This window comes from Lissotriton vulgaris, chromosome 6 (genome assembly GCF_964263255.1).
Source record: "Lissotriton vulgaris chromosome 6, aLisVul1.2, whole genome shotgun sequence".
NCBI lineage: Eukaryota > Metazoa > Chordata > Amphibia > Caudata > Salamandridae > Lissotriton > Lissotriton vulgaris.
The window spans coordinates 1,002,390,718-1,002,416,752 of record NC_141694.1 but is presented as its reverse complement, the minus strand read 5'-3'; the positions used below and the strand labels follow the sequence as shown (position 1 = coordinate 1,002,416,752).

Here is a 26,035-nt window from a genome sequence, read left to right as displayed (position 1 = left end):
ATAAATGTGCCAGCAGCTCTGATCACATTAAGGCGTTATTACTGTGGAGGGCTGGGAGTAAGCTTTGATATCCCAGTACCCTGTGAGCACTTTTGCCAGTTGGTGAAGCGGGGTCCCAAGGAAAGCCACCGCACGCCAAAGGAGCGGAGGCGCTGAGGCACTGAGGCAGGGTTTGTAGAGAAGGCTCAGTGGTGGAAGGCTCGGTGGTGGAAGAGCAGCGACAGACTGAGACAGGCTGAGAACCCATTGACAGGCATCAGGCAGCAGCAGCCAGAGGCTCGTAGCAGGAACGTCGACTGTTAAAAGCCTCATCATACCTGTTAATTGCCAAGCACCAGTCAGATCACCCGACCCCCTGAGGCTGTGCAGGAAGACATTATTCTAAACCACATTTTCCAGGCCGCTGGTCATTGAGTGCCAACGGACGCGATCTAGACGCCCGGACTGCCCTGGTGATATGAGATCAGGACGCGTTCGTGGATGCCCCACGAATAAAGGGGGGCAAACAAATGCACGAATAAACGCAAAAGATCGCTGAAAGCTCTCGCAAGAGAAGAGCCACCGACCAAAACCAGGCAAACAACTCAGAGCGAAGGCTCGCTAATCGATATAACAAGCGACAAATCTGACTATAACAACCTGAGTAGTGAACAACCGACAAAAGCAGAAAAGAGCAGCAAAACAAAAACCAGCCTCACAATGCTTCATCCAAAAATGTATACAAAGTTTCATTTATAAGAAATGCAGGGGACACACTACTTTCAAACATTAATGAATCTTCAGGCTTACAGCAACCCATTGAACCATCCCAGCTCTCTCGGCCTGTGCAGCACACTGGCTTATTGCCAGCAACTAACAGCAAGGGAAGCTCCAGCCCTACGGCTAGGGGGCCACTACAAGTGACATCAACCCCTCAGCGTGACAAAAGCTTCATCTCAAGGTCCGTTACAACCAAAGAGATAAAGCCAGGAATGAAATTCGTCTTAGAAGCAAACCTTATTCAAGTGCACAGGGCAAATGATAATACAAAAAACTGCCTATAAACACACCCCACAAAAGCTCCATAGGCCCTGGCACTACTGCTAACGGAAATTCTAGTGAGGGCAGCATACCCGGCAAGGGAGGCGAAGCCGACGGAGCTTCTAACTGCATTGCAACAAGCCAAGAACAAACAAAGTATCTCAGCGATAACAACAAAGCAAATGTAAACATTGAAAAGGAGCGCTGGGAACAGAACGACTCAATTCTGGGAAACCAAACTTTAACCCATATCGAACAAGCAATTGACCATAATAGTACGTCGAGGCCTGGGAAGGAAACGGCCCACACTGACAGATCACCAACCTCACCGCTAGAGGTAATAGAAATATCCTCATATCTGGGTAAGGAAGAGTGGGAAGATCTATTAGCTGCATACACGCAAGACAACAGCAAAAGTGAGACAAATACTAAAGTGCCGAATACGCCTATTATAATAAGCGATGTTACTCATGATCACCCAAGGAAGGATATGGGGGCTACAGAGACGGTCCAAAAAAGCCCCACAACTGCAGAAAATCACGACGAAAGCCCAAAGCACGCAAAGTACGAAAGCGCCTGGTGCAGTTTACTCAAAACAACACAACTCCTGTAGAAGCCCTCAACTATCAGTCGGATAAAATGGACATTCAACTGACGCTACTTGACACACTGGCTGTATTTGTGGTCGCCATTGATGGGAAGGTGGGCATGCTAAATACGCTTCTTCAAAACAAACTGGCTCAGCCGAATCAAGGCTTTGGGAAGTATAGAGAGGGATGTGGATGTGGCTCAATCATCGATAAATTGGCAACATTACCAACAATATTGAGCGACCTGTGTACACAGCTCAGAAGGCCATCTAAGTGCAAACAAAGCAATCTCTGCAATAGCTCCTTCAAGGCGGACACAGACAACTCAAGGCCCAAAGAAGCGCCGGTGGGTAAAAGACAAGGCAACTCTAAATCAAGGGCCTCACCACCTATAATACCAACAAGCACAGCGGGTGAGCGAAACCGGAACTATAGATCCTCCACTCTTTGAAAACGCGGAGGAAGATAAAGCAAACTTAAAAATGAATGCCAAGCAAAGACGAGCAAAAAAACGCAAAGGCAGGAAATACAAAATTGACTCTCAACGGAAAGGCTTTTTGCACCTCTTTGGTAATATTCCAATTATGGAACAAAGCACAGCTCAACTCGAGGGTGCCACGTGTCTATCGGAATGCGAGGAAGTCATTAATATATCTAAGACTCCTCCCGAGGTAACAACCAATAATGGGATGGGGTGCAACAGTAAAAACGAAACAAAAACCTCGGAAAAATATGGGATTTGTACACAAAAAGCGCCCGAAACAGGAACACAAAATGTATGCCTCCCAATCGGTGAATTCAGCAACATAACCCTTAAACCAAGCGCTGAACAGGCACAAAAAAGCAGCAGGCAGCCAGGCCCCAACTTCCCGCAAACAAAAAACCAAGAACACACTCGGGGTGCGAAGCCTGAGAACAATCCGGAACTAGATAATGCAGAGATGGGCAAAGGGCTGCCATAAAGCTATCTACCTATAATTACCCAAGGAACATCGACCACAAAGAGAGAAGAAGAACCACCCATTACAGGGACAGCGAATCTTACATGCTTTATCTCCAGGCCTGGTAGCTTTAAATCCGGAAAACACATCCCTAAACATAAGACTCATAAACTTCATTCTGCAAGCATACCGTAATTTCAATCAAAAGAGGCCCTGCTAAAGTGCCCCTCCCACTTTCCAACTCTTAGGGAGGTTAAAATAAAACGACCAGTAACCCCAGGAATGTCGGCTGCTTCCTAAAAGTAGGATACCATTGATGCCGAGTATAATATAAAAGGGAGGAAGAGACGACTTTTTTCCCTATACATCATGCTTCAAGCTACTCTATTTCATTTAAAGAGGCTTAAGAGAAGAGAATTTCCGTTTTTATAATGACTGTTAACTGACCATGTTTTTATTCTTCAAGATTGTTTTAATCTTATTTATTGATACACAATGTGAATTTTATAACCTTCTTTTAAAGATATATGTGTTATATCTAAATAAAGATAATTGATTTGATTTGATTCCAGGCCTGGAGATAATTATCACCCGGCCGGGCAGCAGCATGGAATCTGCACACCATCGGCCGAGATCTAAGAGTAACCGCATTCAATACAAACCAGCCTAAAACAACTGCAACACGACTAGTAGAGGACCTGCGACCCAGTCCTCCCAAAATAGAGAGAGGGTTGTCAAACGAACAAAGAAACGTTGAAGCCCCTGCACGAAATCAACAAATCCCTGGCCGAGAGCTAAGAGTCACTGCACCTAATCTCAATCAAACAAAAACGACTGCCATAAGACTAGTAGAGGAAATGCGATCTAGCCAACCGAAAATAGAGAGTGGGCTGACAAGCAAACAAAGAAACGCAATAGGTGTCATTTGGTTCAATCCGGACTACACCTCGCAAGGAAGACACGACACACTGAAAAGAGGCAACATCTTACGGCTGCTATCCCATATTCCCTCTTTGGCAGAAGTAAAAAGCTCGGAATTAGTATCCATTGAATTTATAGCCGATGAGGTTACAGGCAGAGAAAAAACAAAGGCAACTTGGACATCCTTGGCAATTTCACAAAAAATATATGCCGAAGCGGAAACCTTTAAAAACTGGGGGATCACAATAAAACCATATACAAAGGCAAGATATCCTGATATTCTTGTCCCGGCGGAAAAAGAGGCAGAACAAGCTATCACGAAAAGTCTCAGAAACTAAGTCCTGAGAGGAGCGGTAGGGCCAGGGGGTAATAATGCCGAGCAACATAATGAGATCACCCGACGTACTGCAGATGAATACACACAACTACCTGGACTGCCTGACCCAAGATGGATAGCCAGAACTTTAAATAATAATGAATGACAAATTAGCCCCAAGCCAATGGAGAGCGCTCATGACTTATTGAGAATATTCTCTTGAAACATTAATGGCTTGGCGCCTAAAATAACAGACCCAGAGTTTATGACCTACATTAGAAACTTTGATGTTGTGGCATTTCAAGAAACATGGCTCGCATATCCCCCGACCTCCATGGCTACTTACGCTTTTTCTCTGCTGCAAAAAGGATAGCTAAATATGGGCACCCTCAAGGCGGCCTAGTAACTTATATATCGGCCACATGTACCTTGACGGCTAAAGAAGTCGGACCAACTACTACAACCTCGCTGGCTGTTAATATTTACCGGTCACAACTTAAAACAAGTACCGTTGACACTGACTTTACTTTAATCAACGTCTATATCCATCCTAGAAGGAAAAGAAAAGCAGCCAATGACCTTTGCAGCTTTATGGAGACTTGCATAAGGGATAGACCCATAACAAATGTCGTTCTCACTGGGGACTTCAACCATAACCTCATGGGCACCACGCAAGAAGACGAACCACTAATTCAAAATGCACTCTGGGACATTCCATCACAAGTGACTCCACAACCCTCCAAGCAAACAAAGCTAGGCAATAAGACTTTAAAAGATCTGGAATACTTCAACATCAAGGCGCTAAATGGAAGGACCTCTGGAGACAACCCCCCAGCCGCAACTTTTTACTCAACAAGAACAAGCAGCATCCTAGACAATACCTTTATTTCATTACCACTATCCCAGTTCTTAAAATCATACCAGATAGGCGGCAGCGGAGACAGCGATCACTGCCCCCAAGAAACCAGCTTTAAGATTGAAAAGCCCAACTTTGAGCTATCTAAAGAACTGAAAGAGTCAATCCACACCGTCAATTTCAAAAAAATTAAATATTCAGCAGCTATAGACGAAACTCTAGTGGAAAGAGCAAAACAGCATCTTGGGAGCTGCTCTGGATCCAGCGAAACCACGAAATGGGAACAATTCACAAACATCATGTCTACATATGCAACAAGACCTAAGCCACAGTCACAAACAGGCAATGAAAGATCGGGCAAATTCTCTCAAGAACATAAAAGTAAAATTAGAGGCATAAAAACCAGAATCTATCGCACAATGAGAGAGCTCCAACAGGAACCCAAAGACACAGCAAAGCACGACCAATTACGGAAATTAAAATCAACTTTGAAAAAAACAAAATGGGAAGCAAACAGATCTGCTGAGGATAACTTATGGGCGAGACTTCACGCTGACATTAAACGGAACGTTGGGGCAAGGTTCTGGAAATCAATAAACTTATTCATAAGACCAATGCACCATGGAATCTCATCTAACATCTCAGAGGACACATGGGCAAACTATCTTGGTACCCATTTCAACCAGGCTGAGGGATATAACCAGGACCAGGAGCTTGCTACTTACAAAAAACTTCCAGCGAGCAATGGCTTAAGCTCCACAGAATGGCACTCTCCGAGCGAAACAGGGAATTTGCCGAACTTAAAAAACATAATTCAGCGCCAAATCAAGAAGGGATGAAGAGAGGGAGCTCCAGGGCCGAATGGAATCCCGCCAATTCTTTACAAACAAGATGCGGCAGGCTGGGCAGCAGCCCTGGAACCCCTTTTTTTAGAGATAAGACATTTCAACTGTCCTGCCAAGCTCCTGGAAGGGCTCAATTATCTCTCCAATTTACAAGGCAGGAGACAAGGCTTCCCCTCAAAACTATCGATTGGTGGTTTTAATCGACAATGAGGTAAAATATTTAGCAGGCATCCTTCTAGAAGAGTTGATGGCCTGGGCAACAGAGAGATCCTTAATCCCAGCCAACCAGACAGGCTTTGCCAAATCAGTAGGCACAATGACTAACATTTTGAGCATGGGCATGCTCATAGATAAGGCAGAATTAAACAAAATGCCCATTCATTTCTGCTTCATTGACTAAAAGGCCGCTTTCGACCATATAAACCGGAACCTCTTATGGTCTAAACTGAACAACTGGGGGATATCGAGACTACTTTTGGACCTGCTAATCAACCTCCACACAGAGACCTGGGTACAGATAAAGGTGGGGGACGGCTCCGTTCTGTCCAGGCGCATACAGACCAACAAGGGCCTGAAACAGGGCTGCGTCCTGGCCCCCACCCTATTTAACTTGTTCCTAAGCTACCTGGTCCCCATTTTAAACAGTTGCAACTCCCACGCTCCGAAGCTAGGGGGACTGCATTTACCTTGTCTACTATATGCTGATGACATCGTCCTTATAAGTTATACCAAGGTAGGACTTCAACACCTCCTGACTGCAACACAATGCTACTCAGATAAAAATGAGCTTACAATAAACCTTGAGAAAACACAGACAATGACCATCAGCAGGAAAAAAAGGAAACCAACATCATGGTACTGGAACAAGACAAGAATTGGAGATACCCCAACATATAAATAATTAGGAGTGAAGATTGATAACGGTGGGCAGTTCTCCGCCCAGAGAACGAGTATACGAGGGAAAGGGCTATCTCTCGCAATTTCGCTGAAGTCTCTAAACCTCAAACTTTCTGGCCCCTCTCTTCTACCCCTGACGCAAGTAATCCGCGCTAAACTTCTCCCAACAATTACCTATGGGAGTGAGGTACTCAGAGGAAGGGATGCCAAGATTCTTGATCATACAATACCAGCTGCCTACAGAATCATCTTCAGCCTACCCAAACAAACCTCACCAGCTCAAATCAGGCTAGAATTTGGCATCGAGCAACAGCTCCTAGCAAGGCAGGGAGCCTACATGATAGCCTGAGACAAAGTGAGGAAGTCAAAACAGGGAACATTAAATGAATATTTGTGGAGTGAGTTAGCACAACATCCATCCTCAGCAGCAGCCAAGTTCCTACTGGACAGCCGGACGTACACGGGACTAGAGCAGCTCTGGGATACCCCAGTAAGCCATACAACTTTTAAAAAATTGATCAAGAAATCGATCAAACAGCTATAATGGGTCCAGGATAAGGCAGCCCTCTCCAAAAGAACGCATGGTTGGATGACTCTAAACTCGTACACTACTAAGGCACCACAGAGCTACCTTGGCGAGGGATACTCCAAATCCGTCAAAATGCGTTTCTTAAAGCATAGGCTGGGCTTGCTACCCTGTATTCAAAATCTCCTGCGCTGGATCAAAATAAAAGCTGATCCCCTTTGTCGGCTATGTGGCTTGGGGCAAGAGGACATGCTGCACTTGATATGCACTTGTGAGAAATTACACGATGAACGGAAATACTTGTTGAAACAACACTTTAATCGGCAAGGAATCCGCACACGAAGGAAGGCAGTTCTGGCTTGCTTTTCTCCCCATGACTCTCGCTTGAGCTGTAGCTTCGTAAAATTTATGAAGGCGGTGGAAAAAAAGATGCCTGAAATAAATCTATAACCGTCCCTGTACTATTGATCTATTACCGCTTTGTCGAATGACATTACTGACTCAAAGAGTTTATGGGGATATCAGGAAAGTGGAAATATTTTATAATTATAAAGCTGAACTTAATAAAAAAAAAAAAACGTACTGCTTACGAAGTTGCTGTGTGCACATTCGAACTAAGGAAATGTGAATGTTTTATTCTCTTTTATTAGAATTGTATTTTTATTATTCCTTGTTCTTAACCTATTCTTGTATTGCAATGGTTTTAAGTAACTATGCGAAATAAAATTATTACTATTTCCACCCACACTAAGCAACATTAAGGAATGGGTGGACAGTGAGGGATCAGCTTTACTATTCACTGTCTAAATTAACACCACATGGTGTTATACAGTTCACACAAATCTAGTAGGACTGTGTATTTGGTCAACAACACTTCACATTATAGAAACTGTGGGCCTCATTTACTACTTAGGGCACTGGACAGTGCTGCAAGTCTTGCAGCTGCCCTGCGTCAAGAGGAAAGGGCAAGAATGCACTGTATTTATGAAATACGGCGCATTCCTGTCCTTTATGCCTGCACTGGTGTACAAATTGTTACCTAGCATCAATGCAGGTACCTTAGCACCATGGTGCATGGGTGTCTGCGTTATTGACAGGATTGGTTTTGTGCAGGAAGGGATACCATCCTGCATAAAAACAATCAATGGAGGCATTTTCATCTTCATATGTGTACTGCAGAATGCAGCACACATAGAAATAAGAAACAGTTTGGAGAAATAAAGATATTTCTTCTCATTACACCTCCCCAGCGGAGGCGCATAGTTTTGACACATTCCTAGGTTAAAGTGATTTTGTAAATCTAGGTATCTGTTAAAACCCATGGGCCTTGCGTGGGAACACCAACAGCAAAACCCATGACATGCCTCCCTGACGCAGTGTGAGAGAACGAAGTGACTTGCGCTATGTTTCTTTACACCATTTCTACAAGGCCATGAAAAGCTGCGCACAGTGGTTGCGTGGCTACATGATATGGGTAGGCACTCTGCATCGCAGGAGCGTCAAGAAAGTGCCCCTCTGGTGACACAGGCCTTTTGTTAATGAGGCCCTACATCTACTCATATAATCAGTGAATGTTGGTTCGGCTAGCACACAGTACCATATCTAAACTCTTAAACCTCCAGAGTTGTAAGTATTGTGGTAACCTCAAACATGACCGCTCTGATTCCAAAGGAATTTGTGCAAATAGATCTGACCCTTTCGTCTGTCACCTTTGCATGCCCAAAGAAACAATAATTGATTTTCAAATGTTTATTGAAAAGGCCTAATCTTTGTAAATAAAATGTTGACTGCGATTATTAGACAGATGAAGCGCATCATTGTTATAAGAGTTATTATAATGGTAAACAAAAAACAAGCAATTAACTGTGTTAATTGTTCTTAATGAAACTTCTATCTTTCGATAATACTTCACTCTAACAAAAGCATCTTGGAAGTATCCTTCTGACAGACCCTGTTGGAAGGATCGTTCTAACCCCATACTTTGGTATAATGTCTCAGGAAGCTGGGCTGAGTGCTTTCACAAATGTACACCATCTAAATGTGCAAACCTGCACACATCGCTGCTTGCGCATGTATATTCCATTATAGGATGACTCTCTGGGCCTGCGGGGCTGAATCTCATTCACAGCTTTCAGCAACATTCATGATAACTCTGGTGTAAAGTGTATCTCTCTCTGACTTAAACAAGTGCACGCTTTAAATAGTAAAACACAGGTCTTATCACACTCTGCTAGAGAAGCAGAATAACAATGTTACTTAGTCTGAAGGGATAAATTAATCTCCTACAAACACATAATGAAAAAACAAGAACATCGTGTTCTGATATCTGTGTTCCTAGAATTAACGAGACAGATTATAGAGCAACGATATCTTCTAAAAATAAATGCATGCATGCCACATTCTTGTGTTAGTGAAAAACATGCAAACCACCATCTCAAAAAGGTGCTAAGTTAAAAACAAAAACACAAATGGAGACTAAAACCCTACAACACTCTCCCTGTGGTTAGAGATACGATTATGAAAATGATAGCAAATAGCATTGTATGTGTGTAAAATCCTTACTCTATATAAGAACGTTTGAATAGCATAAACAAAGTCAAAGCCTAGTAAAACTGGCAATTAAAAACATATAATTTACTAAAAAAGGGAACATTTCCAAAAGGCCAATGCAAATATTTATGAGGCATCCTATGAAGAGGATGGCATCGCCAAATTGTCCACAATATCCATGTCCAGAGCGTCAATAGGGCCCAGCAAGGAACCTGCATTCAGAGACATTAGTTCGAAAGAGGCCTGAAGAGCATGATCCAAGTCACATAGAGAATTATTTCCAGCCCATTCAGCAGGTACCGAAGGCCACAGTGTCAGGAGTGCAGCATTAGACAAGTGCCCAGATGTGAGGAAAAGAGAAGTTGACAGATCACCTGGCATTGGCGAAGGCGGCTCATAATAGGCATCTTGAAGCCAAGGAAACAACAGTATTTTATGATAGTTGGACAGTACCCTTCAAAAGTTACACATTTGTTGCAAAAACAGTTATTAAAAACATACAGATGAACAGAGTTATTAGTTTTCCCAACTATTCAGATAAGACACACAAAAGTAGTGACTTGGATTTTCTTTCTTTTATTCAATTTTTATTCTTTATTTTCTTTTTTTGATAGTTGCGGATAGCCGACGCGTTTCATCCGTTGCCGGACTTCTTCAGGGCTTAAAACAAATTCTCTGGTATCAGGTTTCACATCCGTCTTAATAAGGTTTTCATGAAGTATCTTTTACTGCTTGAAGAATTATAAGCAAGGTCACAGATCCTAGTCACAGTCGCTGTCAACAAGGAAGCAAAAGTTGGCCCACAGAGAGGTCAAGGGGCTGGAACATGCAGGAGCGTCAAGTTGTGGTCTTCAGAAACGAAACGCGTCGGCTATCCGCAACTATCAAAAAAAGAAAATAAAGAATAAAAATTGAATAAAAGAAAGAAAATCCAAGTCACTACTTTTGTGTGTCTTATCTGAATATTTGGGAAAACTAATAACTCTGTTCATCTGTATGTTTTTAATAACTGTTTTTGCAACAAATGTGTAACTTTTGAAGGGTGCTGTCCAACTATCATAATTAGCTCTCCTGGGTGGTAGGTTGCCTATCTCCCTTAAGGCCCGTGTGGGAATCACGTGTCTGGGCATAGCACCTTCTATTTCGACACAGTAGACGGTATTTCAACAGTGGTGCAGTTTTTTCCTTAATTCCCAGTTCTCTTGCCTCATCAAACAACAGCATTTGACAACACAGCTGATGTGACTGCAAAGGACTCACAAACAGATTTATATTAGGAAACTGCGACAAAGAGGACCAGCACAATCAGAATGCCTGCAAAGATTCTTGAAAAAAAAGAAGTGTATAAAGGATGGAACAACTCCAAAAATAGTCTGGAACCTGGAAACCAGTCTGGACACAATCACTTAAAGTGTGCCACTCCAGCTATATTAGAAGCATTAAAAATACAAGCCCACCGAAATGAGTGTGAAAAAGGTATTGCACCTTTGATGAGGTTGAAGAATGTGCAACTTGGAAGCCAGTCCTTTTACAGGCATATGTGAGAGCCACATCAGTTAGAAACAATAAGGCTTTGAGTTTGCTCAATCGATCAAACTGTATTTCAAGGACAGAGACATTGGGCCACAAAGTAACTTCTTCACTAATATGTGTGGGAGGCTCCAGAACATGCATACAGCAAGTAACTAACTTGGAAATAGTGACCACATATGGGACACTTGGCTTTATCCTGCAACAACCATGATCATTTAAAATCAGGCAGTTTCCATTAGAAAGCAACAAAAAATCATTTTTTATCAGTTGCACGGGGACACCCTTCAAAAAGCACATGAAGTTAGGCACAGAAACATTACACAATCCATGGAGTGCAATCTCTTTACAGACCAATGAGTGACCTAAGGAAGTTCCACATTCATGGAGACAAGAAATGCCTTATTTTTCTCTTTCATACACCTGTACTGAAAGGCTAAAAACAAAGCTTTCTGTAAAAAAGTGTGTAGCCATCTCTTCATATCTGCCTACTTGAAGATGCCATGATCTAAAATAAAACATGGAAATGGGTAGAGAAGTGAACCATGGATCAACCAAATAGCAGAGAGAGTTTCAGCAACTGAACATAGAACTTTTTTCTAAATGTTCTATATTAAGCATAGTTTTTGTGGCTTCTTTTTTAGCCTTCATTTTTTGTATATATGTCAAATAAAAAGGCAAAAACAATTAACTGCATTTAAATAATTCCATGGCACTCTATTTAACTTTAAAACCTGCAGAGTCCAACTCAATTACAAAATCAATCTCCACTGACTATGACCACATTGAAATATAGACATGTCATTTTGTACGATATCAAATGCAGATGAAACCATAGTATTCAATGAATACTTACAAGTTGACAATGTAGTCATGTCACTATCGACAATAGTTAAAGCTTTTTCTAAATTGTCTTTATTAATTTGTCTCCAACATTCAGCTGCCTCTTGTTGAGAAATGTTCTAAAAGTCCTCGTAACTGGCATATATAAAACATTTTGATCGAGGAAATCTCAGACCCAATAGAAAATCTTGTAAATCCCTATTATCTGAAAGGAGGGATACGTGGTGTTTAACTGCTGACAATGTGGAGTGTTCTAACCATTACTGGCATCGTTTACCCACACTGTATGTACTGACAACCCCCGAATGTAATGATTGAATATACCGGTGGTCTGGCCGGTTTGCTTTAAACCCTTTTAAGGAGTTCAAAAAACAAGCATTGCAGCCATTGGTATCACTTGGCCATAATAACCACCCATCTGAACCAGAGAGTGAAAAAGTGTATGTTTTATTCTGCACCATTTAATTAAGCTGTTTTTCTGTTAAATTAACAAACTGTTGCCAGTTTTCAAACCATGCAATAGAGAGAATACTTAGCATATTTAAATTTTTAACACTGCCAAATCCAAAACTTAAAGTCTGTACTGCTTTGTTCATGCTTGATCATTTGTCGAGGAATTAGACATGCTCTAAATAAAGTGTCAGTACCTTGGATCTGACAATTGTGTGTTCCCTGAAATTGATTTGAGCTCAATATTTTCCTTCCAGTACTCATAACCCTGTAGTGAAACTTTTGAAATAAACTAATCAGAATAAATCAATTTTGTTTGTGTGAGCATATTCTTCGGTGGGAAGGAGAAAGGCGATAATAATATGAAATCGGGTCTGTAAGAACCTGCTCTAAGAAATAAGGGAACTTTTTCAAATCTGTATTCAAACTACCTATAGGCGGTGAAAACACAAAGGGGAAAAAAGCTCCAGGACCCGATGGTGTCCCTGCTGATATGTACAAGGCAAACACTAGGTTTTGGGCTAAAATATTGACAAACGTTTTCAATGCATCTACAACACATGGTCTCCCAGACTCCTGGTCCCGCTCAACCATCATACCGGTCTTCAAGAAGGGGCAAAGAGGAGACCCTAGGTGCTACAGGCCCATATCGCTCCTTGACTCATCAGTTAAAATTCTAGGGAAGGTGATTTTAGCTAGAATTGAAGATTGGGCCGCTAAAAATTCCATTCTCTCTAACGCCCAATATGGGTTTAGAAGGGGGAGAGGGACCGAAGATCAGTGCCTTAATTTACACCTTATTCTGAACAAATACACGGTGGCAACAGGGGGATCGATCTATCTCGGGTTCATGGACTTGTCTACAGCCTTTGACCTGGTTAACCGGTCCAGGCTGTGGACCATTCTCCTGGACATAGGGCTGGATCAATCCCTGGTCTATTTTCTGGCAGAGGTTCACCAGGACTTAGATGCTTCCATTAGAATGACTCAAGAGGGAGCCTGCACTGCTAGTTTTAAGTCCACTAGAGGGGTACGCCAAGGATGCATTCTTGCTCCGATGCTATTCACACTTTACATAAATCATCTGGAAGAATCATTGGGCAGGACGACTCTAGATACACCGCGTTTTGGAGGATCGTCTATTCCAGTCCTCCTCTACACGGATGATGCCGTTCTAATGGCACGAACACCCCTAGGCTTACAAAGGCTACTGACTGCTTTTGACGAATTCATGTCTTCACTTGACCTAAAAATAAATACAGGAAAGTCACACGTTATGGCCGTGGGGGGTAGAAAAAAACAAACTCAACACCTTCCATTGCAACCAGACAGCAATCACTAGAGTCAAGGTCTTTACTTACTTAGGGGTGGTATTTGACGACAAGGGCACCTGGGCACCCCAAATCTCGGCCAAGGTTAACGCAATGAAAAGATCCTCAGCTGCCATAATAGGCTTCGCTAAGCGCCTAGGCGGTAAACCAACTGTAGCCCTCCTATCCTTATACAGAGCCAAGTCAGTCGCAATCGCTAGGTTTGGGGCTACAATATGGGGTTATAATCATTCGGAGGCAGTCCAAAGAGAGGAGAATAAATTTTTACGCACACTCCTAGGGTTACCACAGTCAACAGCTATATTCTCCACCCACCAGGAGCTCGGGCAGGGGTACATCAGTGATAATATTAAGTTGGCCCCTATTTTGATGTGGTTAAAAACCTGTCTCAATCCCCAGCTGTCCCTGAATCACGCGATTATAAGGGACTGCGTGACCCTGGACAACACGAGAAGAATGCAGTGGCTGTCCTATATCAAAAACACACTAAGTGATTTGGGTCGTCCAGAACTATTTTCAAACCCGGAGGGTAAAGTTAAAGCTGATTTGGTGTGGGCCAAAACCACCTTTATTAAGTATAGAGAATTGGAGCGAGAGGCGGAAGAACTAAGGTAGCCCACTGTGAGGGAGCATTATTTATCTATATCATCTCTAACTATTCAACCATACCTCACCGTTGTGTCAATCCCGTTTCATCGCTGGTTATTGACTAAATTTAGATTTAACCAAATTCATTTTTTGCTAACTGACTCTAACGTTTGGGCAAGGCCCGAGGACGTGGTCCTATGTAAGTGCGATGGATACTCCCTGCAGGATACTTTGCATTTTACTTTCTTCTGCTCCTACTATTCCTTACCCAGACAAAAGTTCATTATTCCCCTGATAAAATGTAAGGGGTTTGTACAAGCAAAACCAGCATATATTCCACATTGCTGATAAGAATTTAGATACAGCAAAGACCATTACAGGAGAGAGGTCAGTTTTTAGAATTCTATATGCTTGGAAGTAGTGCCTAATCCCCAGATTTTTACATAGCGGAATAATCCACCTCCTTCTCAATTTAGAATAAGCGGGACAGAAGAACAAAACATGCACTTAATTTTCCAAGTCTGAGGTGCAACCTGGACAGTTCTTAGGGGAAGAAGGATACCAATTACACGTAAAAGTTCTGATGGGTAGTGAGCCATGCCGCCATTGGAGGTACAGCTTCCTTGCAACAATAGGGCTAACATCGTCTGAGACATGTTCGAATTGATCAAAATCCTTAGTCATTAAAAACATGCCAGTAAGGGTGGCAGAGTGGGAGTTTGACATGAGGCGGGCCAATTTACTTTCACGATACATATTAACCAAATGGTTACGCGAAATTCCACTGCACGCATGCTCCGGATCAGACCACAATGATGCAAGGCCTAGTTTCTCCAGTCCCTCTCTCACATACTTAAGCCAGGAAAGTTTGCCCACATTCGCGAACCTCAATACGTCGGCTAACTCCTGCCTGTAATTCCTGAGCTCCGGAGTAACCCAGAGTCTCTGCCAAAAGGTTAATGGCTTAAGGCCCAGCTCCTCATCGATGGGTCTAAGGCCCAAATCAAGCCTTAAGGGCATTAGTGGTGTACTCGGGGGCAACGCAGCCAGATGTCTTTAAAACTTGTTCTCCGCAACAGAGATCGCAGAGCAGCCCTTGTGTCCCCAAAGTTCACCTCCATAAGTTGCTGCCCCCCGGACCCGAAGTTTATAAATTTCCTGTAGTGGGCCAAGTGGCTTAACCGGGGATTTCATCTGGAGTTTGAGAATACCCCCCGCTATCTGAGTCAGCTTTAATTGCCATTTTAATTGATGCTGGCCCCAGGTCATGGATTCATTCAGCGTAAGCCCCAGATAGACAAAGGTATGAACCCTTTCCAGGCGAACTCCTGCTATCAAGGGGTTTGGGCGTGTTGTTACCCGGGGGTTTAAAAATCATAAATTTCGTTTTTGAGGTGTTTATTTCCAGCCCCCATCCTAATAGACCTCTAAGTGTGAGCAGTGATTGCATTTTTTATTCCATTAAATCATATTTCCTTTCTCTATAGCCTACTCTGTACTTTACCTCTTGCTAGAAACATTTCACATTCTAATAATGAGATTTCTCTCTGTTTGCAATCACTAATTCCAAATTCTAATGTGTGTTATTAAGTATTGTCATTCCACTGAGCCATTCTATGCGATCAAACTTTTATTTGAAGACATTACCATAATAAAAGGTTGTTTTCCCCATATTCTGCTTATCATCTCTATTGCTAAAGATTTAATGTTTACAGAGATGAATAATACTATAAAATAAAGTATATTTTTCATCTCTCTGAATATTAAGATCTTTAAATGTAGGAAATAGATGAAAAAGACTTCTGGACACAGCGTATTAAGTTAGATTGAAAAATTTGATTTAACAATGATAAGATTTGCGACAGAACACCTTTACAGGAGAGCCCTGTGAGGAAATTAAGAACTTCCATTATTATCTCTATGACAGATAGTGAGGCATCATCTCGCCGAACCACCGTACGTGTCATACAGAAAGGTCTCACTTTCATGGAATATATAAAGGATGACATTAACAGAAAATAATTTGTGTAAACAAAAAGGAATCTTAAAAACAAAAACCAAGACATTGGAAGAAAAAAAGGAGGACAAATAAAGTCTGAGAGACTAAACAGGAACAGGAGATGCATAAAACACATGAGACAGACAGAGGGTGAAGAGCCAGGGACGCTAATTATGGTTTACTATTTATCAGATTTTAGTCTTACAGAATCTGAAATGCTATTATTGATTATGTTTGCTCCAGCAGAAACATATTGATTATTTTGGATTGAAGGTGCAACTCTTTCAATTGCCCTCACATTAGTAGGTGGGATGTGCCAGAATGTATCAGTTCCATTTGCCCTAATTGGGGTTTTAAATTGAATATTGGTGGCTTTGATTTTTCCCCCCTAGCATTGCTACTAGCAGAGGTCTGCAAGAGCCTCTAATTCAGGCCCCTCTAATTAACACATGCTCACCTAAGAAACATCATCAGGATGCATTTGATCATTTGATAGATAAACCAGTCTTTTGTTTATCACCGAGACATGGCTAGATGAATTCTCAAACTCTTCGGTGAGGCTGGCTATCCCGGATGGGTATACGATTTCTAGGATTAACTGGACATCAGGGAGAGGGGGAGGGGTGGCTATTATCCATAGGGACAAGTGGGTTCTGCAACAGGGTGAGTCCGCATGGTGGGGGGGGGGGGTGATTGTGAAGCCCTTGATTTTAATATCAACATCTCAGCTCACTTTACATTAGGTGGCTCCCTGATCAACAGACCCCCTGGCCCGGCTGGGGATTTCCTCAAGGCACTGGGGGATGCTATCACTCCCAGGGCTATCCACTTTTCCAAATTCATTGTTCTTGGAGATCTGAATATTCACCATGACCAGGCATCTACGAGAGATAATTTAGAGCTCTTAAATATACTCAATGTCATCCAGCTCACCCAATGGGTTGACCTACCGATACATTCAGGGGGTCATGTTCTGGACCCTATTTGTTCTAATTTCCCTATTCAGGTTGAGGTCCCTACTCCGGTCTCTTGGTCTGATCATCTCCTGACCTACTTTTCTTGGGTTAGACCAGCTGTGAAATCCTGGACGCGACTCAAGCGTGATTCAACCTCTGATTGAATTGTCCTGCTCGCTTTTAGCCCGGCACTGGCTGCATCCAGGCCCAACTCCTTTGATGATCTCGAAGGTGGGTTGACTCAATTCACCAATTGGATCGCTAGCACCGTTGGACACATTTCCCCAGCCTCATCCCACAGATCCTCCGGAGAGTCTCCTTCTAAACTATGGTTTACACCTGCCCTTCGGGAACTCAAACAGGAGTGCAAAAAACTGGAACGGGTCTCGCGGAAGGACTACTTTCCTGGGGCTAAACTTAGAATGAGGAGTAAACAAAAATCTACTACACTGCTAAAGTTCACGCCAAAGGGGTATACTATTCGACTAAGCGGCATTCAACAGGGTTCCCCATTCACTGCTGTTGACCTGACTGACTGAGATTGGCATCTCTGGCTCAGCTTGGGGCTAGCTTAAATCTTTCTTGGAGGACCGAACGCAACAGGTCTGACTCCCCCCAGCTTCTTACTCTCCTCAGAGAGTGACTACAGGGGTCCCACAGGGTTCCTCCCTGAGCCCTCTCCTTTTCAATATTTATGTTACTCCCCTAGTTCAATTGGCAGAGGACGTGGGTGCAAAAATCATCGCCTACGCTGATGATAGGCAGCTTCTGTTCACCTGGAGAAAAAAATGAGGATGCTTTAGACGCCACTCAGAAATGCCCGACTACAGTTTTCCACTGGCTGCCTTGCACACAACTTAAGTGTAACAAAGAGAAATCGGAAATCCTTCTCTTCTGGAAGTTTCCATCCCACTTCAGAGAAACCCTTTGGCTTTGCCATCATCTACAGACCAACCCACTGGCACTTCTGATGCTTCTAGCCTCTTTCATTCAACCATCCTGGCCTCACTTTCGGTTGAGGAGGGGAAGAAACGCCATCAGAGAAAGACATGTCCCAGCTGACAATAGTAACACTGAATATGCAAGGCCTTAATTCCACGACTAACAAGGGTGCGTTGCTACAGTGGCTAAAGGTGAAATAGGTTGATATCAAAATGTTACTGGAGACCCATTTGTTGAGCAGAGATATACAAGGCTTGAAGTCCTTTTGGTTCCAACTCAATTTCTTGCCACACACGTGACAAAAAAAAAAAGGGGGAGGTAGGGATCTTGCTGAGGCGGGGATTATACATTTTAATCTAGCATCCAAATATCAAGACAGGGCGGGCATATGCTTATGGCTGCAGGGAAAGCTTGGGACTTTCACTGTCATGCTTGTTTCCCTCTATGCATCCTATGAAGAGAAGGAACTAAGCTGGCTTCATGCCCAAACTGGCACGCTTCACCAAAGTGTACATAATATTAGGTGGGAATTCTAATGCTATCCTAAACACAATGGTAGAGCGTCCTTCACTATGATATAATTGTCCCAGCCCTCCTGCCCCTGTACACCGGGTATAGCAGAACTTTATCTGATTTACGCTTGGCAGTAGCAGCACCAGGGAGAAAGAGATTATACTTGTTATTCCCATGTAAAGAGGTTACATACCCGCATCGAGTTTTTCCTAGTCTTGTGAGATCTGTGTCAGGTAATAGTTCCCACTGGCATTAATTAAAAGATCCTATTGCACCATGCAGTTGTATGCATGGTTTTTGTCCCCAGAGTGCAGCAGCCACCCCTTTCCAAACCTTGAGTAATTAGCGAGGTGGCCCTATGAGACCTGCTAATGCGAGAGAAAGTATGTGCGGTAATAAAGCACTATTTTCAGCAGAATTTCACTGAAGAGGTCTGTTGGAGCAAAATTTTGGATGCAGCTAAAGTTGTTGTATTGGAACAGTTAATATCTCACACACCACACTTCAAGCACCTGGAAAAACTAAAAAAAGCATGAATTAGAAATAGAATTGAAAGACCTTGAAGCCCAACACAAATTAGATACTTCACTCAGAACACAAAGGGCCAGATGCATCAAGCATCCATTTTGCGATTCCTTATTAGCGAAAAATAAGGAATCGCTAATAAGGAATAGCAAAATGGAATGCATCAAGCAATCACAACAAAAATAGCGATTCCTTAGAATTCCTTAATTGCGACTCGCAAATTGCGAATCACAATTAATGAATACCTCCCCATTCATTCTTATGGGCCTAGAGGCCAATAGGAATGAATGGGAAGACAAACTCAATTTGCGAATCGCAATTAGCGATTCGCAAATTGAGATTACGAGTTCAAGCGTGCAGGGGTGTCCAAAGGACACCTGTTGCACCCCTGAATTTGATCTGTGCACATATGTTGCGCACACACATGCCCCTAGGGCATGTGTGTGCGCAACATGAAACTTTGAAAAATGAACAAAAGTGCATTTTTCAATGTTTTATAAAATCACCATGAAGTTGTACTTCGTGGTAATTTACGTGCCCTATTAGCGAATTCGCTATTTTTGAAACTTTTATGCATTGCATTTAAGGAATCTCAATTTGAGATTCCTTAAATGCAAACAATCGCAATTTAGCGAATTCTCTATTTGCGATTTTTGCATTTGGGATGATGCATCCCAAATGCAAAAATACTGGTCGCAAAGGGGCAGATTCTGAGAATCTGCCCCTTTGCGACCGGTTTTTAGCTTGATGCATCTGGCCCCATGGAGTGTTAAGGAAAATAAGGGGCAAACTTGAACAACTAGTAATGCGTGAAGCAGCAAAGTAACTCCATTATATACAACTATAATACAAGAAGTGAGATAAGACCAATAGACTATTGTCATACAAACTGTGACAAAAACACACAGAAAACTTTATTTCTGCAAACCAAAGTGATCTGGGCACTGGCACAAAAGACACCATGACCACAATCTTAGACTTCCATGACACACTTCACCGGCACTGGTCTCCACCCAGATGCTCATGATGCTTACTTTAGACCTTTCAAATGCTTACTAAACTGTGAGGATTGCACTCCCATGGAATCAGATATTACATCTGCAGAAATCCAAGCGAGTACCTCGATGGAAGGTGTCAGGCCTGGACAGCTTTCTGGCCTTGTTCTTCAAAACCTTTACCACCCATCTCCGCAGCACCTTTAGCAAAGGTTTTCAATTGTGTTCTAAACTTTGGAGTTTCTGATACCATGCTAGGATCACAGCTAACACTATTATTAAGACCAGATAAGAATCCATGTGCCTGCTCATCTTACAGGCCCGCAGCCTTATTGAACATAGACAAGAGGATAGTCACATTAGTGCTAGTACATGGACTTCACACTATTTGGCCGAAACTAATTTTCCTACAGCAATGTGGCCTCATCCGAAACCGGCATGTGAGAGACAATGCTAGATTGGCAATTATCCTTACTGAGACAGCAGAACACACTAAACATCTGATGGTCCTTCTCTCACTAAATGCAGAGAAGGTCTTCAACTGGGTTAATTGGTCCTGTACTACCAAATTACTAGAGTGGGTTCCACTTGGCCCTAAAATGATATGTTGGCTTTTAGCGAGCTACAAAAGAGCCAACACACATATGAAGGTGAATGGTATATACTCATCTAAACTCTCCCAGTCACAAGGCACCCCTTGTTGTCACTGGTGTTCGCCCTTTCTATGAGACCCCTGGCCCACATAATTCTGAACAATCAGAATTTAAGGGGGATGACAGATGATAATCAAGAATTCATGATAGCTCTCTATGCCACCATCAACATCCTATGCTTCTTGACTAGCCCTGCCAAGTCCATTCCCGCTCTCAAGGAAGAGCTTCCATATTTCACCAACGTATCAGGCTTTAAAATACATGTTCAAAATCCAGTGGCATGGAAGTCGTGGGAAATTGCCAGTGAGCTCAGGAAACTTTAGAAAGCAATAGGTTCACAGAGACACTGGCACCATCAAATATGTGGGCATTTATCTTCCACAAAAATTACCCCCTCTACCAGTCAAACATTCCACCCTGGCTACAGATCATCTTTAATGATTTATATTGATGTGGAAGTTGCCGATATTCTGGTAAGGGCAAAAAAACGTCTTTAAGATGAACTTCTTACCTAGAACTGCTTTAAGATGAAGTTCTTACCTAGACTCATGCATAGCATTCAGGCACTACCTCTGTGCCTACATAGCTCAATCATGGACCCCATACAGAAAAAATGATATTGTTTGTCTGGGAAAACAGGCTTTCCCGGTCCCCAAAGCAACACTACTTAAACCCACTGCAAAGGGATAGTTAGGCTTTCCTAACATCAACACGTATGTCCAAGCGGCACAAATGTGCCCAACCCTAGAATTGATCCTTGATGAAGGGAATAAGGGATGGATACATATCAAACAAGGCTTTTCCCCTATGCCCTTGCGTTGACTATCATGGCTTCCTTCAATGGTGTGGCGGCATCCCCACACAACTCACACGCAGTGGTAAAGTACTTGAGTATTTCAATAGATAGCATGATGGGAGGGTTCCACCATGCATTTACCACAGCTGATCCCCATAGTGCATAACTCAGACTTCCTATCAGATCTTCATGACATCAGATTCAGTACGTGGTATGCACATAATACTCCGTTGTTGGGTGACTTGGTCACAAGGGGGACACTCCTCACAAGAGACAAATAACTAGCTGGGAGCTGAACAGATCACTTGTAATTGCTCCAGCTCCTACACTGGGCCAGATCAAAAAAGGTGTCCCTACTTGCTGGCAGGGAAACAAACAAACAAGTTTGTAAAAGGGATCACATGAATTAGAAGAACCCCTTTAGACTGTCACAAAAACCCAAAAATAATGTGTTTAAACCTTGGAAAGACTTATGAAGAATGATCTCGGGTGACAACTGGGTTAGAATATGGCAAAGAGCTCCTAAATCATATATTAGCATCTACTACAAAGAAAATGCTTACAAACTATTGCCCTGATGATACCTATGCCTCATTTACTTAAATGCCATGAACAGAGACCAAGAGTTATGCTTGAAAATTTGTGGGGAAAGGGGCACTTTCTTCCATATGTGGGGGGCATGCCCACAGGTCCACTCATATTGGAAGAAATTATTATCAAATATCAAGCACATAATGGGCATTACATTATTATTAGAACCACTGGTGGTGCTTCTCAGAGACTCTTGGGAAAACAAAGTGTTTCTGCTCACCACGCCCATGGGCAAACTCATATCACACTTTCTCAGGTCTATATTCAATCTATTAACCCCACATTCTATATGTAGTGGGGAATAATGTGTAATATATTTGCCATGGAGAAGCTCTCGGCATTTGTACAGGACTGATTGCACAAATGTGACCCTACATGGCTAGCATTAAAACATGTTTGAAATGTGACTGCACCGGGGGTATTCATTCCATCACCACCCCAGAATTAGTACACACTGCCAGGCTTATGTTTTGTCGCCATCTCGGCTACCACCTCAGACTCTGGCTGACCCACCTTACTGCTATTATACATGGATTGCTGGACATATAACTAAAGCTGCTCATTGTGTATTATTACTTACGTTATGTTCATATACAGAACCAAAATTAAAAAGTGTTTAACAAAAAGAAAGAGATCGGAATCTTAAATAGGATTTTATACTAACCTTAACTAATGAGCTAAATACTGACTTGTATTTAGATTAATGTGTATTACCATCAGCAAAGTTCAAATGAAGTGACGTTTATGGAAACACCATAATGTAGTATCACTTTTGGTGGCATTTGGGTGATAAATATAAGGTTTTGAATTAAATAGATTTGGAATGCTTTTCCAGTTTATGTACTTGCAATGAAGGCATGTGGAGGGGGCTTGCAGAAATGATGAATATGATTAAAACTGAATAATAGTTATGCAAAAAGCACCTTGAAGAATCGGGCAGTTAATAAGGATCTTTTGAGTGAGAAAAACTTTCCAGAAAATCAAGAAAGGTTTTTGGTATTATCATGAAACAATCCTGGACTCTGGAGAGTTAGCCGTTGGCTTGACACTTAGGGACCTCTACCTGCTCCAGTCCCTATGGTCAAGAACTTGGGTTTTACTATTGAGAACAATCTCTCTCTTAGTGCCCAAATGTCTGGAGTCACCGCAACTTGCTTTGTGGTTCTCAAGCGGCTAAAAAAAAATCCTTTGGTTAGTTCCACCCACATCCCAAAGAACCGTATTGCAGTCATTAGTGATTTCCAGACTTGACTATGGCAATGCATTGTACTTGGGCACAGATAAGGCCCGCGTTTGCCGTCTACAGCTCATTCAAAATTCGGCTGCCCGCCTTCTTTTTCGGTTGCCTCAACACTCCTGTGTTTCACTTCTGCTTCATCAACTTCACTGGCTTATGGTGAACAAGCGCATTGAGTTCAAGGCTGTTACCCCCAGATGCATCAAAATTATGTTTTGCGAGTCCTTAATAGCGAATTTTAAGGATTCGCTATTAAAAACGGGATGCATGTAGGAATCGCAATGTTATTTGCGATTCCTACTGATTCCTTATTTTCAATTCGCTAATTGCTAATCGCAAATAAGGAATGGCTTTCCCATTCATTCCTTATTTGGGATTAGCAATTAGCGAATCGCAAATGTGCCGCAATTTCAAGGGTGCCAGGGTGTCCAAAGGACACCCTGTTGCACCCCTGAAATGGTAATGTTCACTGGTGTTGCGCACACACATGTCCCAAGGACATGTGTGTGTGTGTAATATACAACTTAGAAAAATGCACTAAAGTGCATATTTCTAAGTTTTTGCTATTTACCACGTAGTTTGAATTTGCGGTAAATAGCGACCCCAGATTGCGAATTCGCAAACTTGGCATGGTTCATGCAATGCATTTAAGGAATCGCAAATTGCGATTCCTTAAATGCAATCGCAATTTGAGAACTCACAATTATTTGCGAATTCTTAAATTGCGAGTGCATGAACCCTTGATGCATCTCAAATGCCATTTCTGCGGGCGCAAAGCTAAAGACCTTTCTTTATCACCAAGTATAATTCCTCTGTTTCAACTATGTGCAACCTCGGTTTGCACGTTGTCCTGCCCAGCTCCGGAAAACCCTGTTGGGTAGTTGTGCGCCTTATAAACCTTTAAATAAATAAAAAATAAAATGGTCTAAAATGTAACAACACTTGTTTCAGTTTTTTAAGTAGTAGAAGTAAAAGGGATATTGCAAAAATCTGCAGGTGGGGTCTTCTCCTGTGTTCCTTATCTTCACAAACATTTAGATCCAAAGGAGCATTTATCTGGTCATGCAAGAAGGTGGCAGATAAGTTCGCATGGGTTGGGAATGAAAGGTGTTTGCAAAGAAGAGTGTAATGGAATATGCAAATTATTCTAAGTAAATTCTACCTGCAGTCACTATTGTGGGGACTTCCTACATTAATACAGCGTGTAATTTGATTTTGGTAGTTGAGAATTACATTTCCATCCCCTGATCATACACACATGGTTTACACCCTTACCATTTTTGAGAGAGTCGCCATCAGCTTGCCATTGGCTGAAGTTTACAATGCCCGAACTTCCATGGCTGATGGATGAGCTGCAGGATTCATCTGTACGATGCGTGGTCTCATTTCCAAAGGGCTCATCCACAGACATCTCCACTGACAACCTGTGCCTTGAGTCTGGCTCGATGCCTGAAGTATGAGAGCTTCCACGGGTGACAGTTGACTGGCAAGACATAGGTTTGTTCCTTGTGCTGCCCCTGCTACTTTCATGACCACCTCCATCCAACAGCTCAAAGTCCATCGCCAAGGTGTCACTGACATATGACTCCATGTAGCATTTCTTTTCTGGTGGAGTAAATGAATAGGCAGTAAAATGAATGTGATTATAACACTAAGCACCACATTTTCTGTAAATAGCATACATTTCAGGGACACATGATATATTTCAATTTCTGCATGAATAGTCTCATTTTTGGTAATAGATTGCAAAAAATGTTCTTTGAATATGAATTGATGGCCCTATAAAGCAAAAATCATTTTTTCTTTATATATGTAATTTAACTAATTAGTTTTAAATGTGCAATTACTCAAATTTAATTGTTATAATAGCATTGGAACAGATTGCACGAAAGAGAGTTCCACCCCATATCTATAACCTCTGTTTATCCAATCTGGCATACAGTGAGGTTACAGGATTTGGGGCCAGATGTACGCTGAATTTTTGCATGCACAAATGGGTTTTAGATCCGTTTGCGCATGCAAAAAAACTGTGGGCCATGCACTAACCCTATTTTGCGAATCGCAAACAATTTACGTCCCGCAAAATGGCGTTTAGCAACTCCCTATTAGGAAGAGGCGTTCCCTTCCTAATAGTGAGTCCAAAAGCCATGTAAGAATGCTTTGCGAACGCATTTGCGGTTGAAAAGCACTGGCCGTTTACCACCCTACTCCGGAGGATGTTAAAGCACTCGCAAAAGGAAGGGGTCCCCAGGGGACCCCTTCCCCTTTGGGAATGCATGCACAAACATTTTTTAAGGGCAGGCAGTGGTCCCAGGGACCACTACCTGCCCTTAAAAAATGAAAATGAATAGTTACATTTTGATTTTTTAAATGCACCCCAATTTCCTTTAAGGAAAATAGGCTGCATTAAAAAAAAAAATAACTGCTGTATTTAAAAGCAGTCCCAGACATGGAGGTCTGCTGACCCCAGCAGGCCACGCCCCCCCTAGGAGTGCTAGCCATTCCCAATGGGGTCGCAAATTGAGGCATGCAATTTGCGACCCCATTGGGAATCACAAAGTGCCTCAGACACTGTTGTACATTGGAAATTGCGACTCGCAAATTACAACTCGCAATTTGGCACA

The 26,035-nt window shown here is 42.4% G+C and overlaps 1 protein-coding gene across 4 annotated transcripts in view; it reads right to left on the bottom strand.

Moving 5' to 3' along the window:
- LOC147708329 (FERM domain-containing protein 6-like) overlaps positions 1-26,035 on the bottom strand; it is a 649,337-nt gene that overhangs the window by 67,769 nt on the left and 555,533 nt on the right. For all 4 annotated transcript variants that reach the window (XM_086927042.1, XM_086927044.1, XM_086927045.1 and 1 more), the window contains one exon: positions 24,687-25,016. In XM_086927042.1, the coding sequence (XP_086783168.1) occupies positions 24,687-25,016 (330 nt within the window). The remainder of the gene's footprint in view (positions 1-24,686; positions 25,017-26,035) is intronic.